Source organism: Danio rerio, chromosome 22 (genome assembly GCF_052040795.2).
Source record: "Danio rerio strain M-AB ecotype USA chromosome 22, GRCz13ab, whole genome shotgun sequence".
Classification (NCBI taxonomy): domain Eukaryota; kingdom Metazoa; phylum Chordata; class Actinopteri; order Cypriniformes; family Danionidae; genus Danio; species Danio rerio.
This window is the reverse complement of record NC_141042.1, coordinates 10,338,428-10,357,747: the sequence shown is the minus strand read 5'-3', so window position 1 is coordinate 10,357,747 and position 19,320 is coordinate 10,338,428. Positions and strand designations below refer to the sequence as shown.

The 19,320-nt window shown below is 34.8% G+C and overlaps 2 protein-coding genes across 6 annotated transcripts; one reads left to right on the top strand and one right to left on the bottom strand.

Moving 5' to 3' along the window:
• Positions 1-4,000: 4,000 nt before the first annotated feature.
• Positions 4,001-6,893, top strand: LOC100007966 (uncharacterized). Of its 2 annotated transcripts, none has more exons than XM_087303984.1 (2): positions 4,001-4,078; positions 5,674-6,893. In XM_087303984.1, the coding sequence occupies exon 2, from the start codon at positions 5,694-5,696 to the stop codon at positions 6,630-6,632; it is 939 nt and encodes a 312-aa protein (XP_087160110.1). In that variant the 5' UTR covers positions 4,001-4,078; positions 5,674-5,693; the 3' UTR covers positions 6,633-6,893. The 2 variants fall into 2 exon arrangements, with proteins under 2 accessions (XP_087160110.1, XP_087160111.1); XM_087303985.1 differs by having other exon boundaries at positions 4,001-4,126.
• A 3,716-nt stretch (positions 6,894-10,609) lies between these two features.
• Positions 10,610-16,984, bottom strand: LOC147838435 (uncharacterized). 4 transcript variants are annotated; one of them, XR_015521708.1, is made up of 7 exons: positions 16,816-16,984; positions 16,225-16,563; positions 15,681-15,983; positions 15,530-15,576; positions 15,247-15,363; positions 15,071-15,138; positions 10,610-11,269 (listed from the first exon to the last, which is right to left on the bottom strand). XR_015521708.1 is itself a non-coding variant. In XM_087303986.1 (6 exons), the coding sequence occupies exons 1-6, from the start codon at positions 16,862-16,864 to the stop codon at positions 11,219-11,221; spliced, it is 927 nt and encodes a 308-aa protein (XP_087160112.1). In that variant the 5' UTR covers positions 16,865-16,984; the 3' UTR covers positions 10,610-11,218. The 4 variants fall into 4 exon arrangements, 2 of the variants coding, with proteins under 2 accessions (XP_087160112.1, XP_087160113.1); XR_015521709.1 differs by lacking the exon at positions 15,071-15,138; XM_087303986.1 differs by lacking the exon at positions 15,530-15,576.
• Positions 16,985-19,320: the final 2,336 nt, after the last annotated feature.

The following is a 19,320-nucleotide window of genomic DNA, read 5'->3' as shown; positions in this document are numbered from 1 at the left end:
AAGAATATCTGAAAGTGTATGAGAGGATCCACACTGGAGGAAACGCGTACAAGTGTTCATAATGAGATGAGATTTGTTGATTCAGTATGTCAACGTTAATGAGATGATCCACACTGGAGAGAAACCGTATCCCTTAGCTCAGTGATGGGCAAACTCGGTCCTGGAGGGCCGGTGTCCTACACAGTTTAGCTCCAACTCTAATCAAACACACCTGCTTATAGGTTTTTAGTGATCTTGAAGCATGGATATATACACTAGATATCGCATAGGGACTATGAGCATGCGTCAATAGCGCCTCCACATTGGTACAGTGCTCCCAGGACAAATGTCATTCAACTGCACTAGTCAAGACAGTGTTATTACGTGAAGATGCGGTACTTTAGCGCTGAGCAAACAAAGAAAACAAAGCACAAAGGCAGAACATTTCATAGGTAATATTAATTTTTTTTTCTGTTTTTGTATTCTTTTGTGCTAATCAGGTAACATTATTGATGATAACAGTCACTTACTGCATTCACCATGAGGCAAAACAGCTCCAGCTCGCACTAAACACTCGGCTTATGCTAGTTTTGTAGAATAAAATCAGCTAACAATGCAAAAGAAATATGACAACGAGATGCTGGGCTGCCAGAAAGATGTATTATTTTCGGCTAACGTTAGTGAAAGAGTCGTTCGGGGGATAAATTCACAAATGAATCGCTCCTTCCGTCAGTATGAGAAGTGAAAGCTGGAGAGGAGGTGTGTTTCAGGACATGATTAGATCAAATTTAACAGGGAGGGTGAATAGTACATTTCTGTACACACAAACACAAGCTTATTGTCAGGAATGCCCGTGCGGTCACTGACCCATCAGAGTAGAAAAGTGATGTAAAATTATAATTTTCGTAATTAGAAAAAAAAAATTACATACTATCATCCAGGAAAACTCCCGATCATAGATATATGTGTATATCTCTGGATTTGGACGGCCACAGTCCTCCAATGTACCTTGGTCCCGCATTCATTTCAAAGGAGCGCTACTCTGTAGCAAGATGGCAGCGCTATTGACACATTCCGTCCAATAGACTACAATCGGTCAGGCGACATCTAATGTATATATCTATGATCTTGAAGACACTGATTAGCTTGTTCAGGTGTGTTTGACTAGTGTTGGAACAAAACTCTGCAGGGACACCGGCCCTCGAGGATCAAGTTTGCCCATGCCTGCCTTAGCTTCACCATATTTGCGCACATATGGTGACCTTAAGTGATACAGTTTCTTACCTGTGTGTATCCGCTCATTAACTTTGACAAAAAGGAAGTCTTAGGAGCCGATCACACCGATAGCACATTTACGTTCCAAAAACGCAAGGCACATCGCACTGCCTTTTTGATGACAATTATTTAAAGTCGCTAGGCAATGACTGAATCAGCTGGGTATTTTGCTAGAGTGTTGCTGTTGATATTAATATAACTTTAATATTTAATAATGTGATATTCAAGATTTGTGAAGTCATACAGCTCCAGATAACTCAGAACAGCAACCACACGTCTTTTTTCCATCCTCAAAAGCTACATCCTCTCCCTTGTTGTCTTGGAAAACATAAACACTGCAGGCACCTCAACGGAAACCCCGCATCTGCTTTTATTTGATTGGAAAATGAAACAGACTGGCGTAATGCGGTTTTTCTGCTCAGAGTTGACTTATTTTTCAACTGCGTGCGCAAGGGAAAAAACGTGAGGTGCAGCAGGCAGTTAAAGCGCTCGCGGTAGTTAGTAAACCATTCAAAAAAGGCGCCTCTTAACGCATAAAGCGAGGTCAGTGTGATTAGCCCCCTAAGGATCACATTACAATTCACTGGAAAAAAGCTACAATGTGAGAAGTGATTTTTTTTGTTGTTGTGTTGCCAAATACATTGTGTCACAGCCATTTATTCAAACCATGAAACTATGTAACAGAACTGTAATACATGTTAGGGATAAAGTACATCCAGCCGGTTGTTTTCACAGGCAGCCAATATGAAGCCTGAATGCTTTATTCTGTGGAAACACCCGCCTGGATGTACTTTATCCTGCATATTTCACAGCTACTTGACACAAAGTGTTCAAAATTGTCATGAGCCTTAATAGTTTAATTAATTATTTAATTAAATGTGAAGCTGACAGAAATGAAAATGGCTGAATGGAGCATATTCTAACCTGTGGACCTCAGCGATCCTGCAGGTGGGCCACAAGAATTAAAATAACTCAATATTAAACTAGAATTTTTGTATTTTGTTATTAATATGCTATATTAAAATGATTGCAGTAATGCTCTTTCTCCTGTTCTCTGATTGATTACTTCAAAGTCGGCGTAAAACCGCCTCATGATCGTGTCTGCAACTAGTACATGGAAGTCTGTTTATTCACAAACTATACATGAAATGAAAGTGAAAGTCTATCTTTGTGTATATTTGTGTGAACTAGTTAATATATCTGCATGGTTGTTCTAATTAATGTCCTGGGAATGTTTTATAACAAACGGGCACTAGCGAGGCTCAATGGTGTTTCTGCCATCGAATGTACAATAAACTAGCATATGAGATTCAGACGCGCTCTGGCAGAGCTGTTCACTGTTCCTGTCAGCGATCTCCCTATAGTATCCAACGGCCATCAGATTGATGCGTTTCAACAGATTTAGGGTATTTTACTGTATAACCCCTGCACTAACCTACAAATTATTCAGTCACAAAACGCAGTCTGACAGACCAGCATATAACTATGGATGTGAACAGGATGATAGTTCAGCAGATGTTATCTGGGAATAAGACACCTTGGAATGGTACGACTGACCAATCAGAATCAAGTATTCAAGAGAGTCAAAAAGAATAATTTTTACACTATTCTGGAGCCTGGTGCCACCTGAAGAAAGGTAAAAGTTGCTGCTTTTTCTGTTGGATCTTGCCTTGGCGCTGCTGCTAAGGGATTGAGATACACTGGTCAATGTTTGCATATATAGATGACTGTAAAGGTTGTTTTCACATGACGTCATTGATGACACACGAAAATTCAGATAAAGGGCAGGAAGTGATTCTTCTGCATAGAAATTGCTATCAGAACATCATAATGTTTCTGTTTGATGTTCTTTATAATTGTTTACATCGGCCAAAATAAGAAATGTCAAACCGCTTTTATAGACTTCCAAAAGTTTTTCCTCTTAATGGGAGGAAGTTCAAGAACCTGGCTGACAAATGTAAGAAAAGGTAACATGTAATAAACATTTATTGAATACATCCATGTGTACAAACTTTTTTTGTACGTGATAATTTGTATGACAGGACCAATAGAGATTATACACAGGCCTAGATATGTGTATAAATATGTTCATGTGTTGTATAAAAGTCAGATACAAACACCCACAACATGTTAAACACAAATACAAATAAAAAAAGAAAAACAAAATCAAGAGAAGCAATTTTTTTTTATTTAGTTGAAATTCTCTAGTTTGTAATTTTTTTTTTCAATATTTAGCTTGAATTTAATTGTATTTCAATTTTCAACGTTCAATTTCTGAATATGTTTGGTAACTAAAATATTATTTTAATATATATATATATATATATATATATATATATATATATATATATATATATATATATATATATATATATATATATATATATATATATATATTGCATTTGCATTGCAAATGCACCAAAATACATTGTGTATATTCACTGAGAAATGGATAAAAATATTCATTTTCAAAATGGGGTGTACTCAAATATGCTTAGTACTGTAGTTCACCATGTTAAAAAAGAGGCAATAATGCATCAAAGTCTTAAGATGAGATGTTAAATTTTTTAACGAGCTATACAATTATTCTCCCACATGCTTAAAGGTTCTGACCAATGCAAATGGCTGCATTTTAATGAAAAGCCTTTTATTAAACCTACATCCATATCATTTAAAGGTCATCGTACCCTCCTTCCCTCTAGGTGGCGGAATGTGCACATAAGAGTTGGTTTGCCAACCGGAAAAAGAAGAAGTATTTATGAAACGGCAGTGGGGAGAGAAGTTTGAAGAGGAAAGAAAATCGAAGAGACTGAAGAACTAAGAGGTTGATGCTTGTTTCTGCCACTCATTTGTGATTCTGAAGTACATTAAGGTCATAAAACATGAAGCAGCAACAGTTAAAAGTAAAGTTGGTTTTATAGTCGCATGTTCATTGAGATCTTGTGATACTCCTTACGTTGTTTACCAGGGCACTTTAAATATTTAGTATGAAATAACATGTATGTATGACTTGAAAAAGGCATTAGCACTATTTAATAGACTGTAAACAATGTTGTACTTTAATAGTCATTAGCTGCTGAAATGATTTCTCTGTTTTGAAATTGCAAATAATACTATTCTGTAATTAAATTATTAAGGAAAATGTCCAATTGTGTGAATATAAAACCAGCTTTAAGTTACCTCAATGTTTTACTGATGTTGTTGTCAGAACAATAATAAATAATAAAAGTGACAGACTGGTTTTCAAATGGAGAAAATAATACATTTGACAAGAGTTTCTGTCAGCTTTGCATAAATGTGATCATACTGCATATTTAAAAGGACATCAAACTAGTTATGGGACTATAACCGTTTTCAAGCAATAACGTATAACCGTTTTCAAGCAATACAGTATACGATTTTGACGGTATGATAACCTTGGATAAAAACATAACGATTTCACAGTATTGTAATTATGGCTCTAAAATATGTTCTTTTTAAATGTCTGAGTAAAAAAAAACATTTAAACTTTTCCCCCTTTGAACACAATAGATTTTGTTTTGAGAAACATTTATAATATATTAGAGCAGTTAACATGTCAAATGAAATTATTAAAATTAATCATTGGCTCTCCATTAGTTTCAAAAACACAGATTTAAACAAATTAATTTAAAACTACATTTTTGGAGATCTTTTCTGCTGAAGATACTGTTGTCCTAAAAAGTAAATAAATGTTTCTCATACCTTAGGAACGGTGCAGCAAAACATGTTGGCAAATGTTGACTTTTCAAAACCACGGTATACCTTGAAAATGGTTATCGTCCCATGCCTAACCGTGGTTTACAAAAGTCAAGGTTTTAAAACCACCAAAATTTTCTGCCATATCGTTTCTAAGGTATGCGTAAGACTTTTAATTTGCGTGTTTTAGGACAACAGTATCTTCAGCAGAGAAGACATCCAAAGATGCCGTTTTAAATTGTAAAGAAATCTGTGTTCTTGAAACAAATGAAGACAGCAGAAGTCAACGATTCACTTTAATTATTCAGTCTAACATGTTTACTGTAACAAAATAGCTTAAATGTTTCTCAAAATGAAATATATCGTGTTTAAAGTTTTTTTTTTTACCCAGACATTTCAAAAGAATATGTTTATCCAAGGTTGTGGGCCAGCAGTTTGACCCCTGCATTACAGCAATATAAGCATATGATGAATTAATTAATGATGAATTTCCTTGTCCTCATTTGTAAGTCGCTTTGGATAAAAGCGTCTGCTAAATGACTAAATGTAAATGTAAAATGAATAAAAGATCTCTTACATTTCCCCCAATTGGCAAAATACTCATAAATCCACTTAACATTGGTCTGCATTGACATACCTTTTCTCTTTTCTTAAATTGATTCATGCGTTACTGAAAATAACAACTTTTCTTTTCCATTTTAGACCCAATCAGAGAAACCAAGATGAAGACCCGGGGGAAGCAGAGGAGTAATAACATGAAAAAACCTCTGACCCGCTCGCGGACTAAAAGTAAGTTACTGAAAAGAAGAGCAGAGAGCCCACACACTTGTGAACAATGTGGAGAGAGTTTCAAACGAAAAGGACTCCTTACAAATCACATAAGAGTTCATACAGGAGAGAAACCGTTTGCGTGCGATCAATGTGGAGCGAGTTTCAGGATGAAAGGAAATCTAAGGGAACACATGACAATTCACACTGGACTGAGGCCTCACACGTGCGATCAATGTGGACTGAGTTTCAGACTAAAAGGATATCTTAGGGATCACATGACTATTCACACTGACGATAAGCCACATAAATGCGATCAATGCGGGAAGAGTTTCAGATGCTTGCGGGGTGTTAAAAGACATCTGCGTATTCATTCTGGAGTCAAATCGTTTGCTTGTGATCACTGCGATAAAACCTTTTTTAGGCCGGATACTCTGAAGGATCACTTAAAAGTTCATACGAAGGAGAAACCGTACCCGTGTTCCTTGTGTGGGAAGAGTTTTAGTCAGATGAGCACTTTAAATATACACCTGAAAAGACACAGGGGGGTGAAGAACCACATGTGCTTTGATTGTGGAAAGACGTTTGTTAGAGATGCGGAGCTAAAGCTGCACCAGAGAGTTCACACTGGACAGTTTTACAAGTGTTCACATTGTAACAAGAAAATAAAATCCGCACAGTATCTGAAAGTACACGAGAGGATGCACACTGGAGAAAAACCGTACAAGTGTTCATACTGTGACAAGAAATTTGTTGATTCAATGACTGTCAGAATGCATGAGAGGACCCACACCGGTGAGAATCCCTATCACTGCCCTCAGTGTGGGAAGAGTTTCAGGTATTCTCGCTCATTACTCTCTCATATAAGAAAGCAATGCAAAAAAGCTCAGTAGCAGTTTCTGTTTAGATCCTGCGATTTCAAGTGTGACTCTTTGTCTTCCTCACCATCGTGAGAACTTTTATTATTATTATTATTTTTCTATTGTTTGTTTTTATTGTCATGTATAAACTCACAGTGTTATGTGATTTGTTATATTCTGGAGGCTTTTAAGTATGTACTAAAGTTATTGTGCTTGCTTGTTTCATTACGCTGAAAAAGAGGCTGTAATACTTTATTAATGAAGTGTTTCGATATTAAACAGTTCTGTATAAAATTAATAGATGTTCTATAGAGCAATATTCTCCCATGATTACAAACACCTTACTAGTTCTTTCCAAACTATTAAAATAGTTTAAATAGCAATCATTATTTTTTGAAAATGGTTTGAGTTCAGGCTGGGCGATTAATCAAAGAGTAATCGAAATTGGCATTGCTAACTAATAATTGATTTTCCAGGTAATTTTTTTCCCTCCTATTTCAATTACTTGCCTTACCTTGTGTGTGGTTATGTGACCCTGCACTGTTTCTTAGATGTTTGCTCACACTTTCTTTTGCAGTCTGAAGTGCGTCAAACAAACAAAACGTTCAATCCCCTCCCATTCCATGAAATGTGATGATTGTGAGGGCGCAGGTGAGACATAATTTTACAAGAGACACTCAAATACATTACGTGCGCTGTGGAATTGGATGTTTTATGAGATTATTTACTTTTTTGCCATTATTTCTTATGTGTTTAAATTAAGAATTTTTGGAACTTCTTGTTGATTTTTGTGTTTGATTCAGCGATTAACAAAAATCGATTTGGTTCGATTGGTTCTGATTAATGAATTGTTTTGATATTGAACAGTTCTGTAGTTTTGAAGCAAGTAGTGAACAAATGCCAAGTTCCTCCGTCAGAGATGAAACCTTTTATCAACGCTTACATTTTAAACAAGTGGCAAAAGGAATGGGATGCATTAGAAAACAATAAATTACATGAAATCCAACCCGAAGTTTTACACAGAATTTTAAGACATTTTAAGAATCGATTTGATCAAGTAGTTTTTACCAGATGTCGTATTGGGCATACGAGAATAACACATGGTTTTTTGCTCCAAGGTGAAAACCCTACTCAGTGTTTGTGCTGCAAAACTCGTCTTACTGTAAAACATATTTTACTGGACTGTCCTGCTTTTACTGATTCCAGAAGGACTTTTTATGAAATGAACTCTTTTAAGGACATTTTTGACAACGTGAAACCAGAAAAGATTTTAGAATTTTTATCATGTATTAACACAAAAAATCTTATTTAATTTATGTTTTATTTTGTTTGTTGATTTTTAAATTGTATATTTATTGTTGAAAGATTCCTGCCATGAAGATAGCCTTGGTTGCTGACATGGCACTAAATAAAAAATACATTACATGAACAGTTGTGTATAAAATTCAATAGGCCATAATAATCAATATCAATATCGATTAATCAATAATGATCATAATAATCAAAGTTTTCAATAGGCCATTAACATCAATATTCTCCTATCATTACAAAAATTTGCTAGTTATTTCCAATCTATTGAAATAGTTAAAATAAAAATTATTTTTTGAAAATGGTTTGAGTTAGGGCTGGGCGATTAATCAAAGAGTAATCAAAATCGACAATCTGAACCAATAATCGATCAAATTTTTCCATTTCAATAAAAAAAAAAAGTATTTATTTCTCAATTACTTACCGTGTGTGGAGTCACGTGACCCTGCTCCATTTGTTAGATGTCTCACACTTTTTTTGCAGTCTGAAGTACATCAAACGCACAAAACATCCAATTTGTGCCACAGAATGTCTAATCCCATCTTTGCTTTAATTTCACATGTAAATCACTTGTGCTTCATCTGCGTCTGCTCACTGCACAGACTGAAAGTCTCCCATTCCATGTACAGTAATGTAATGATTTTGAGGGAGCAGGTGAGACGTCATTTTTTGAGAAACACTCAAATACATCACAAGTGCTGCGTATGCAACGTTTATAAGTCATGTAATGCAGTTAATTGCAAACTGAAATGAATATAATTTGATCATATGTTTTGTAATTAGATGTTTTATAAGGTTATTTAGGTTTTTTTGCGGAATCGTGAAAAACTAGGCGGTCTGATTAATGAAGTGGTTCGATATACAGTTCTGTAAAAAATGAATACAAAATCAATATTTTACTATGATTACAAACAATTTAGTAGTTAATTCCAAACTGTTAAAGTAGTTTAAATAGCAGTCATTATTTTTTGAAAATGGTTTGACAAAGTCGACATTATGAACCAACAATCGATCAAATTTTTTTGCTACATACTTTACTGCGTGTGGAGTCATGTGACCGTTCTCTGTTTGTTACTGTTGTGTTTATTTGCACTACATTGACGATGATTGGAAGCTGCGCCAGAGATGCCTCGTGACGGCATATTTTCCATTACATAAAAACATTTGTTTACAGAGATGCAAGAAAAGCACAGTTTAAAATATTGTTTACAGGATATACAAGAGTTATTTTAATTAAAAGGGACACTGCTTATTTTCTATTTTTGAAATCATTAAAAAATAATTATTTTTGTTTCCAAAAGGGCAAGTTATTTGTTTTCCCCTTTTTTTTATAAGAAAAAGTGACTGTTCATTTTAGGCAGTCTGTGTTTAATTTCATTTGTTTAATGGTGATGTTCAATAAATAATTATAGATAGTAGATAGTGTGTGTTTCCTTCACTTATTTTAAAAATCAAGTAATGCACCCTTCATTAAAAATCTCTGACCTGTAATATGTGAGCATATTTACTGTACAAAACCTGTCAGTGAAATATGCAGGCAAAAAAATAAAATACTTAAATAAAATAATCGTTCACTAATCGTAATCGAGTTAAAATATTGAGTTAATTGAGATTTTGATCTTAGACCAAATCAGCCAGCACTAGTGGACTCCTTGAAGTCGTATTTTATACCTACTACCAATGTCCATTACTTTATAATACAGTATTTATTTGAGCGGTCAAGTCTTTTTTTTTATAAGGTAAGACCTTTTTTCGCAGATATCAGTATTTATATTTGCGCCATAAATGCTTAAGAAATGTTTGAAAGCTTACAAGTCCAAGATGAAGATTGTAAAGAAAGATTTTTTGCATGTATCGATAAAAGCTGTTAAATGTGGCTAAAGCCTTCAACATCGTTAACAACAGTTATATTTAGTCAGAAGGTATAGCTAATTAGCAGCTGCATTATTACCGTCATCTGGTCTTTTACTAATTGAAAACGTGACAACGTCTCCACCTGCTGGCTGAAACAGGTACTTTTTAACAGCTGGCAATGTAATATCCACCGCTAAGTGCAAAGGTCTCAAACTCAATTCCTGGAGAGCCGCAGCTCTGCACAGTTTTGCTCCAACCCTAATCAATCACTGCTGATCTAACTAACCAAGGTGTTTAAGACTATCAGGGATTATTAATATGGTGTGAGTGGGAGGTAGTTGAAGTTAAACTATGCAGAGCTGCGGCTCTCCAAGAATTGAGCTTGAGACCACTGGCTAAGTACTTTGGCAAAAACTGTTATACCTGGTGCAAAACAGGGCTTAAGATTTCCCAATACTCCCCCACATGTAAAGTCTGGCTTTCTGCTTAAAAATCTGATGTAATTCCAAGCACTTTTCTACTTTCATTATATAAACATGAATGCTGCTGTTTATTTTTGTGTTCATGCACTCTGAGATCAGCTCTGTCCAATGTTTTATAAATGAGGCTCTTTGTGTTAATGTGCTGGCTTGATGAATCAATAGCATTCAGTTTTGTAATAATTTAGGGTTTGTTCGTGTGAAACTTTCCAACTGAAACGCAATGCTTTACAAGAGAAATGTCACACAGGTTTCAGATGTGCTTTAAAAGATGATCACTTGTGAGAAATGTGTGAAAGTCATTTGACGTAGGGTAGGCTGTAAGAAAATACATAAAAATCACTTTAATAATGAAAAGTATGTCAAAAATGAAAAACAATACTAGTTTATTCAGCGAGTTGGTTTTGTATGAGCACAGTACTTACTAAGTAATACTCTTACACAATACTCCGCACAATACTTAGGAAATAATCAGTGCTTAAATATGTTACAATACAGGAAAAAGGAGATTTCCAGTTAAAAAGTAGATGTAACATGACTTCAGGTATGTAAAACAAGTCTTTATGAGTCTAGACACATCTAGTCTCGAAAATATCGTTTTTCTTGTGGCATTATGAAACGGATGTTGACGTCACTCAAGACTATTAAGGTGAATGGAAAGTCTAAAGGGATTAACATGACTTTATGTCCTGTTAGTATTGAATACAAGAGTTTCTACTGATGTTTGATGAATAAAACATTGGTATTGAAATAAACATCAGTGATTAGTTAACAGATTTCGCTACATATATTTCATTGAAAAATGTTTCCCTGTCCAGCATGAATTAATACCAACAATACTACAAAAGGAACAATTGCTGAAATGGACTGGGCTCTGCCCTAACTGCATGTTAATTCATAAAAATGAAATGTGAATATACAGGGTGACTGTTATATGTTGAGTGTTTGTATCATTAAAAACATTGTACACTGTGCTCCTTAGTTTGTTGCGATGCTCGAGTAGACTGTACCACTTTCTGCTTCAGCCTCCTGTGAAAAAAAAAGTAATAATTAAAAAACTATACTTGAGTTTTTGTCTTTTTCTAGTCCAAATATTAAAAATCTAAAAAAAAAAAAACAAATAAAAAGTGATATATTTTTATTGCAAATTTTTTAATTACATATTTTTTTTCCTTGAAATAGGTTAAACAATCTGGCAAAGGGGCAAGTAAAATCATTTTGTTTTTGGTTCAATATACGATGATTTTAAATTTTATTTAGATTTTTTTTTCCTCTCTGAAGAGGAGAAAAGACCACTTAATTTTGACTTATTTCTGAGAACTAAACAATATTTTTTATTGTCTAGAAAATGCTTCTTGATTCATGATTTTTAAAATATATGGACTAGAAAAAATATATATACATACACACAGTTAAAGTCAGAATTATTAGCCCCCCTGAATTGTTAGCCCCTGTTTATTTTTTCCCCAATTTCTGTTTAACGGAGAGCAGATTTTTTTCAACGCATTTCTAAACATAATAGTTTTAATAACTCATCTCTAATAACTAATTTATTATCTTTGCCATGATGACAGTAAAAAAAAATTTTTTACTTGATATTCTTAAGACACTCCTATACAGCTTAAAGTGACATTAAGTCTTAACTAGGTTAATTAGGTTAACTTGGCAGGTTAGGGAAATGAGGCAAGTTATTGTATAATGATGGTTTGTTCTGTAGACTATCCAAAAAATAGCTTAAAGGGGCTAATAATTTTGTCCTTAAAATGGTTCATAAAAAAATTTAAACTTAAAATTTAATTCTAACCCAAAAAAAAATATATATATATTTTCTCCAGAAGCAAAAATATTATCAGACATACTGTGAAAATGTCCTTGCTCTGTTAAATATCATTTGGCAAATATTTTAAAAAAGAAGAAAAAAAAAATGAAAGGGGACTAACTTCAACTGAATTCACTCATACTGTATGCATATGAGCATGCATATCACAAAACTACAGTCCACAAAATAATAAAGATTTTGTGAAAAGTGGTAGCAGAACATTTCACATCTAAAGCCAGTCAGCCTGCAACATGTATGACGTGATCTGCACAAACACAGGTATATGATAAATGTTTGCACACAAAAAAAGCAACAAGGAAATCACAAACCACGTCAGACAAAGACAACATCGAGAACAGTTCTCTCCTGATGTGTTTACAAATACAGTAAAACAGCACCACTAAAACAAAACAAGAGCTGATCTGGCACAACACATAAATTGTAAGTAAGCATAAAGTTGTTAATTAATTATTTACATGTCATTATTCTGTGTTTTTTGTTGAGCAAGTGTAAACAGCAGCTGTTTTATGTAAAAATATTATGCAGGCAGCCCGCAGGTAAATTTAATTATGTTGGTCAATTTTACATAGTCCAAAAGTCTGCCTTATTAATTAAAAAAAACAAGATCAAAAGCAGTGGTTTGATTAAAAAAAATTTTAAAACTTTCCCTTTTTCAGAAACATAGAACTGTCAGGTTTGGTTCCAGTATTTCAATGTTAGCCTGGTACTGTGTGGTACGATTACAAATCTTTCTCGGCCTAGAATTCTCGAAACATTTGTGCTGGTGGCATGTGACTGTGTCTAACTGTTATCTGGCTACCAGTTTTTTCAAAGCTGGCTAAGGGGAAACATGCTAGTTAATCAAACAGCTATTGTTTGTTCAATATGAAAAGAGAACCATGAGACCAATATTTGGTCTGATGAGGAAACAATTGCGCTTATTGATATTCGGATATTAATAGTTCAGCAACAGCTGGAGGGTACAAAGAGAATCTCTAGCAGAAAAGCATGCTACTTCCAAAATCACATACTCCCCTACTATATCATATGTGAAAATTGTATGCGAGGCAATTAGTATGCCTGAATTCATAGTATTCTTAAAACAGTAGAGAAGCTACTGGCAGGCAGAATTACCTCGATAACGTTAGTTGTGAGATTGTGAAATTCAATTAAATTCATCTTTATCTCTATAGCGCTTTTACAATGTAGATTGTGTCAAAGCAGCTTAAAATAGAAGTTCTAGTAGACTGAAAACATGTCAGTCCAGTTTTTAGAGTTGAAGTTTAGTTCAGTTCAGTGTGGTTTAATTTTCACTGCTGAAAGTCTAAACACTGAAGAGCAAATCTATTGATGCACAGCTCCACAAGTCCCAACTATGCAAGCTAATGGTGACAGTGGTGAGGAACAAACTTTACCGATTGATGAAAGTGAAAGAGGGAAAAAAGTGTGCATCCAAAGGACACTTTACTATCCCACAAGGCCACACCAGAGAATTTATGAATGGGGGTGAAGTGACACAACTGACGCAGGTCACGTGATAATGTCAAACAGCAGATATAGTGGATCCAAAATCCATTCTACTCAGATTCATACTACTGTATATAGAATGCACTTTTCAAATACCTATACGAGTACTGTCTATATCTAACGACTTGTCCCTGACTTTGGTCTTTTGAATATATTACTTGTTTACAGGTAACGTGTTTTGACTGAGCGCAAAGTTAATATATTAATTTAACCATGTACACTGATTCTGCAAATTGACTGATTGCTTGCCTTTATTTCCTATAATGTATAAACTTATTGTATGTAATACTTTTATAATGGCCATTATTGATTATTAAAACTGATATTCAAAAGAGAGGATATGTTTCATATTTTGCACTGAAAATGAAAGGAGGCAGTTCTGTTATAGGCTTGGTTTTGTCATTAATATGTAGTGAAAATGATGCTTGTATAAATATGTAGCTAACAGATGCCTTGACACTTTTGGCGTCTGTTAAGTTGTTAATATTAAATTGGGAGTTCCTCATATCATGCTTTCATTCTATTGTTAAGATAGTGAAACAATGTAGCCAGGATGCAGGACTGAAATTTGTGCACTTAATATTTTAGCAAACATTTTAGATGTCTCCGTTTTCCCCCACTCACACGGACACGGAGCAGCAGCGATTTAAAATGAAAACCACTTCAGCATTTCGATCTTCAGCGCTTCTAAAATGCTGTTTTCAGCGCTCAAAAACTTTGGGGTAGTGTGAACAGAAGGCATAACTGTAGCAAAACATATGCGTTTAAAACTAAAACATATTAGTGTAAATGTGGCCTTAGTCTCTGATGACATGTATATCCTCTCAGCATCTGTTGGTACACTATTTGTCGTCATTTTTGTCAAGAGCAGCGTCCTTTTTTCTATTATTTGGTAAATGGAATATCAAATAAAACATCACTCTTGTGTTTTGAAGACAAATATCATGTCATCAGCACCACAAGACATTTCAACTGTCTCCGTGCTAAATCCTGGACTGCAATTTTGCAAACAAAAAAAATGCTTTTGTTCCCAAAATGACAGTTTAGACAGTTGGTGCAGGTGTGTCAGCAGGACTATTGAGTTGTTTCCTTCAGTTAAACGATCAATTCCTACTGTATCTATTCAAGTAAATCTAGTTTGTAAAACTCACCAAACCTGGTGTATAACAAACGCTTTGTCAGAATTAATAATGGATGTCCCTTAAATAGCCAGAGATGCTTATTTTGCTTTTCTGTTGCTTAATTAGTGGAGCGTGGTGACTAATGAATTATGTTCAAGATCCTATTTATGTTCATGAATGGTTAAAAAGGTTGCTTTGGATAAAAGTGTCTGTCAAATGCATACTTGTACATTAGAAAGAATAAGCCATGAAAAAACAAGCAAGCACAAACTACGATGAAACAATACTGGTTTGTGCACAATAAGGAATTGTAAGCTGTTTGCACAGACAGGCACCAAGAAACATAGCAGAACTGAATCTTACCGTATGGTACCGCAAGTTATCTGCACAGAATGTAGCTGTGGTATACTGAATTTCGACCTCAGTTTCAGCTGTTTTAAAATAATAACGATTTACCAAAAATATATATAATTAAATCTGAAGTTGAGATCATATTTTTTCCAAGTTCAATTAAATATTTTGGAGGAAATAAGACTTGCCACATCGTTCTTGTTTGTACTTCCTGAAGTACCAGACCGTCAATCCCAAAACTGCAGTTATGAACAGCACCAGGGCAAAAACTATCAGTGGTATAAGATAGTGATTTACTTCCAGTTCTGTAATGATAGGGAAAACAACATTAGAATAATTCTTGCAAGTTTGGGTTCAGTGAGAGACATAAAATAGATGATCTGTGGAAGATGTTAATCTAATACAGTTTCAGTTTTAAATCCAAATCTGTGAAACTTTTTACATATCATTTTTGCTTGGCAAGATGCTGACCTGCCTTTGCTTAGAGAGTATTTAACACCAGGGGTTTGTTGTAAACTCTGACAGGCAAACAAAAAAGACAGTTCAAAAATAGCTTATAAAGACCAACCTGCATTATTTTATATATCAATACATATAAGGAGATTAATTACAGCCGATGTACCTGCACATGTGTCACAGAGATCACTGATGTCCAGTTGTGTGGTGTGGTTTGTGATGGGATTGTTGATCACACAGCTGTAGGTGTTTTTATCCTGATATTCCACCTCCAGAGGTAGAGAGAGACTGATGCTGAGATCAGACACACTGATGCTGGACAATACACTGTTTCCTTTGTACCAGGAGAGACTCACAGCACTCACATTCAACACTGAACACAACACTGAACATCTGGAAAAATGTGATCTTGGTGATTTTGAAGAACAGTTTGAAGCGTTATTGTTGATGAAAGGAACAGGTAGTAGAGCTGAAAATGCAGAATAAAGAAGATATTAATAACAATCTATAAAAACATGATGGAGAGGTTTTCTTTCTAGGCTAAAAACAAAACAAAACAAACAAACAAACAAAAAACAATGTAAAACTGAAAGATAAAGCTGGATATAATTAGCCTGTTGTGCAGCTCTCAAAATTGAGAGTAGAATTAATTGGCAAATTAAAATTGAGCAATTATGGGATTTGTGACATGAGTGATAAAGTTTACTCACAATAGACGGTAACATTAAATCTTGTCACTAAAGTTTTTCCACTGATCACAGTCAGTTCATAAGGTCCAGTGTGTTCAGTGCTGATTTTTCTGATGGTCAGAGATCCAGTGTGATTGTCTAATTGTAGTTTGTCTTTGAATATTCCATCATTAAAGACAAAATGTATGTTAACTCCTATTTGGTCCCTTTTCATAATTTCAGCAATTCGACTGTTTTGTGGTCCAAATGTCCACAATATTAGATCACCTTCCTGCACTTCAGTAATATCAGTGTATAGTGGGACAGAATCTCCCTCAGTCACTAACACTGATTTAATTTGATCTGCATCCCCAAACATGCCTGAAACAGAACAAATCAATTATATTGTATAATCCAAAACCAGCAAGCAAGGCAACAAAGAAATGAGGAAGGATAGTTCAATTAAATGTAGGTTATTATTTAAATGTTCTTTTTATTAAAAAACGAAAAAGGAAGCCAATAGAGTGGCATAAGCAAAACATGATAAGCAAATATGTCAATTTATGCGAAATGCGATCTATTCCACTCGCGATTTGCGTTTAATTAAAAATAAACAAATAAATAAGGACTTACCCTGTATGATCAGAAAGCACAGACAGACGTATGCAGCATCTGTTTGCATATCCCTTAAAGATTTCCTAAAGCTTTCTAATCTAATGAAGTCTTCATAGTGCCGCGAAGAGCTTGTTTGTAGACCTCTAGCCTTTTTCAGTCAATGTCTCAAACCTGTATGTTTTTTCACAAAAGAGCGGGAACATACGGAACCCCGGAAGGGACGTAGTGGAGGAGAAAAAAAATTGGCTGGGTGAAAAAAAATGGGTTAAAGAAAAAAACGGGTGGGAGGAAGATATATATTTCTAAGTTTTTGCGTTCCCTTGCAAAGTTTTGCGTTATCTCGCAAAGATGTTTTGCCTTCCCTCGCAAAGTTTTGCGTTATCTCGCAAAGATGTTTTGCGTTCTCTCGCAAAACTGTTTCTCCACAAACACTTCCTGTTCTCTTCACTCATGTAAACCCTCCCGTTTTGCCGAAATTCTCCCCTATTTTACCATTCTATCCCACTTTCTTTACATTAAATCTGTGCGTCGATCGTCTCCTTTCACTTTGCAACCTCTGAACCAGTGAATGCATGTAGCGCTGATTGACAGACGCGCTCCGTACAATAAACTGATCCCAGATCAGCGTCTGTAGGCGCCATTTAAACACTTCTCTTATTTCAATCCAATTCAATTCAGCTTTATTTGTATAGCGCTTTTACAATGTAGATTGTGTCAAAGCAGCTTCACATAAATGGTCATAGTAACTGGAACAGTGTAGTTCAGTTTTTAGTGTTTAAGTTCTTATCAAACAAATAAATAAACAAATAATAAACAATAAAATGAATCTCATGTTTTGTTTAGTTTGATAACAGAGGTGTCACTGTAAGAAAGCACAGATCTATAATGAAAGCAGTCCATTACTTTAGAAACTGTTTGTGCTCATTTAAGAGAAAATAAGCTGTTTAAAATAAAACATGCAGGACGGAGATGTTTACATATTATTCAGTGTATTTGTCTGTTCAAACATACACCCGCTCCTCTGTACTCCTCTGTAAATGGCGCGTACAGACGCTGATCTGGGATCAGTTTAATGTATGGAGCGCGTCTGTCAGTCAGCGCTTATACATGCATTCACTGGTTCAGAGGTTGCATATGAAAGGCGACGATCGACGCACAATAATGTAAAGAAAGTGGGGTAGAATGGTAAAATACGGGAGAATTTCGGAAGAAATTGCGAATGAACGCAAAACTTTGCGAGAGAACACAAAAACTTAGAAATATATATTTTCCCCCCATCCATTTTTTTTCTTTCACACATTATTTTTTTTTCACCAGGCCATTTTTTCCCTTTAATGAAAGAAAACCCGCGTGCACATTATGAAAAGAAAAGGGCGCATAGAGGAGAGAGAAAGATTCTCATGTTCATGAGTTTATAAAACACCTTACTGCAATATATAAATCACTATTAGCTCAGTCTTTGATTTAGTGTGCAATGTCAAACTTGGTTAATGTTTGCATTTACACGTGATCAGTTTCAGTTCGTTTTGAATGGAAATCGATCTCTTTATTTTATCTTTAAATCTATTATTTAAATTCAAACCTGTTTGGAAAAGTAAAGGATGAGTTAATTATGACAGTTTTCAGTTTTGTGTAAACCCTCCCTTTCACTTTACAGCTGACAAAACCTTACGACAAGGACAATTTTTGCAGAACATTAACCTATATGGACTTCATCACGATTGCTTCACTACACCCCCAGATAAAAACACACACACACACACACACACACACACACACACACACACACACACACACACACACACACACACACACACACACACACACACAAGATAAAATATATTGCCATTGTCTTTTATTTGCTAAGCAACCAATTGAGACTACACAAATATAATGTTTACTTATTTACCTCGTTGCCAAATTTGTGTTCACAATTTTGAGATTTTTAACACATTGGGTTTTGGTTGGCCACCATTTCCTATTGAGAAAACTATAATCTGAATCATGAAAACTGAATCATGATGACCATAATGCAACCGATCAAAACATCTATAATATGGCTAGGTGATCAACACTACTGTGTATTTGGAGTGTTTACAGTTAATAATTTATCATACATTTATTCTGAATTCGTCATAAAGCCTCCAAAGTTACCCAATTGTTAAAGAAAAAGTAAATAAATATATAAAACTACATTTAATAACAACTTGCGTAGACAGCAAAAGCAGGTCAAAAGAACAAAAACAACAACCACAGACATCTCCGTAACAAGTTCTCGTGAAACTGTTGTGCATTTACCAAAAACATAAAACCACTCGGTTCATAAAGCAGACCACATCACATCTCCCTCTGACTTTAAAAAACTCTTACTGGGTCACGGTGCATGAAGACCCTCAGTGGTTTGCTCCACTCAGAGGCCTTGTACATGTAAAAAAAAAAATAAAAAAACTGTCTGGTCTTTTGTAATGGAAATCACCTGTTTGTCGACCTTTGTGTGGGAAACTGTACATGTTTGCTGTCTTG

Coding starts and splice junctions, on each gene's coding strand:
- LOC100007966 (XM_087303984.1), top strand. CDS start 5,694: ATGAAGACCCGGGGGAAGCAGAGGAGTAATAACATGAAAAAACCTCTG.
- LOC147838435 (XM_087303986.1), bottom strand. CDS start 16,864: ATGCAAACAGATGCTGCATACGTCTGTCTGTGCTTTCTGATCATACAG. Junction 15,984..16,224: donor ATTTAATGTTACCGTCTATT/GTGAGTAAACTT, acceptor CTGCATTTTCAG/CTCTACTACCTGTTCCTTTC. Junction 11,270..15,070: donor ATAACTTGCGGTACCATACG/GTAAGATTCAGT, acceptor TTTTTTTCACAG/GAGGCTGAAGCAGAAAGTGG.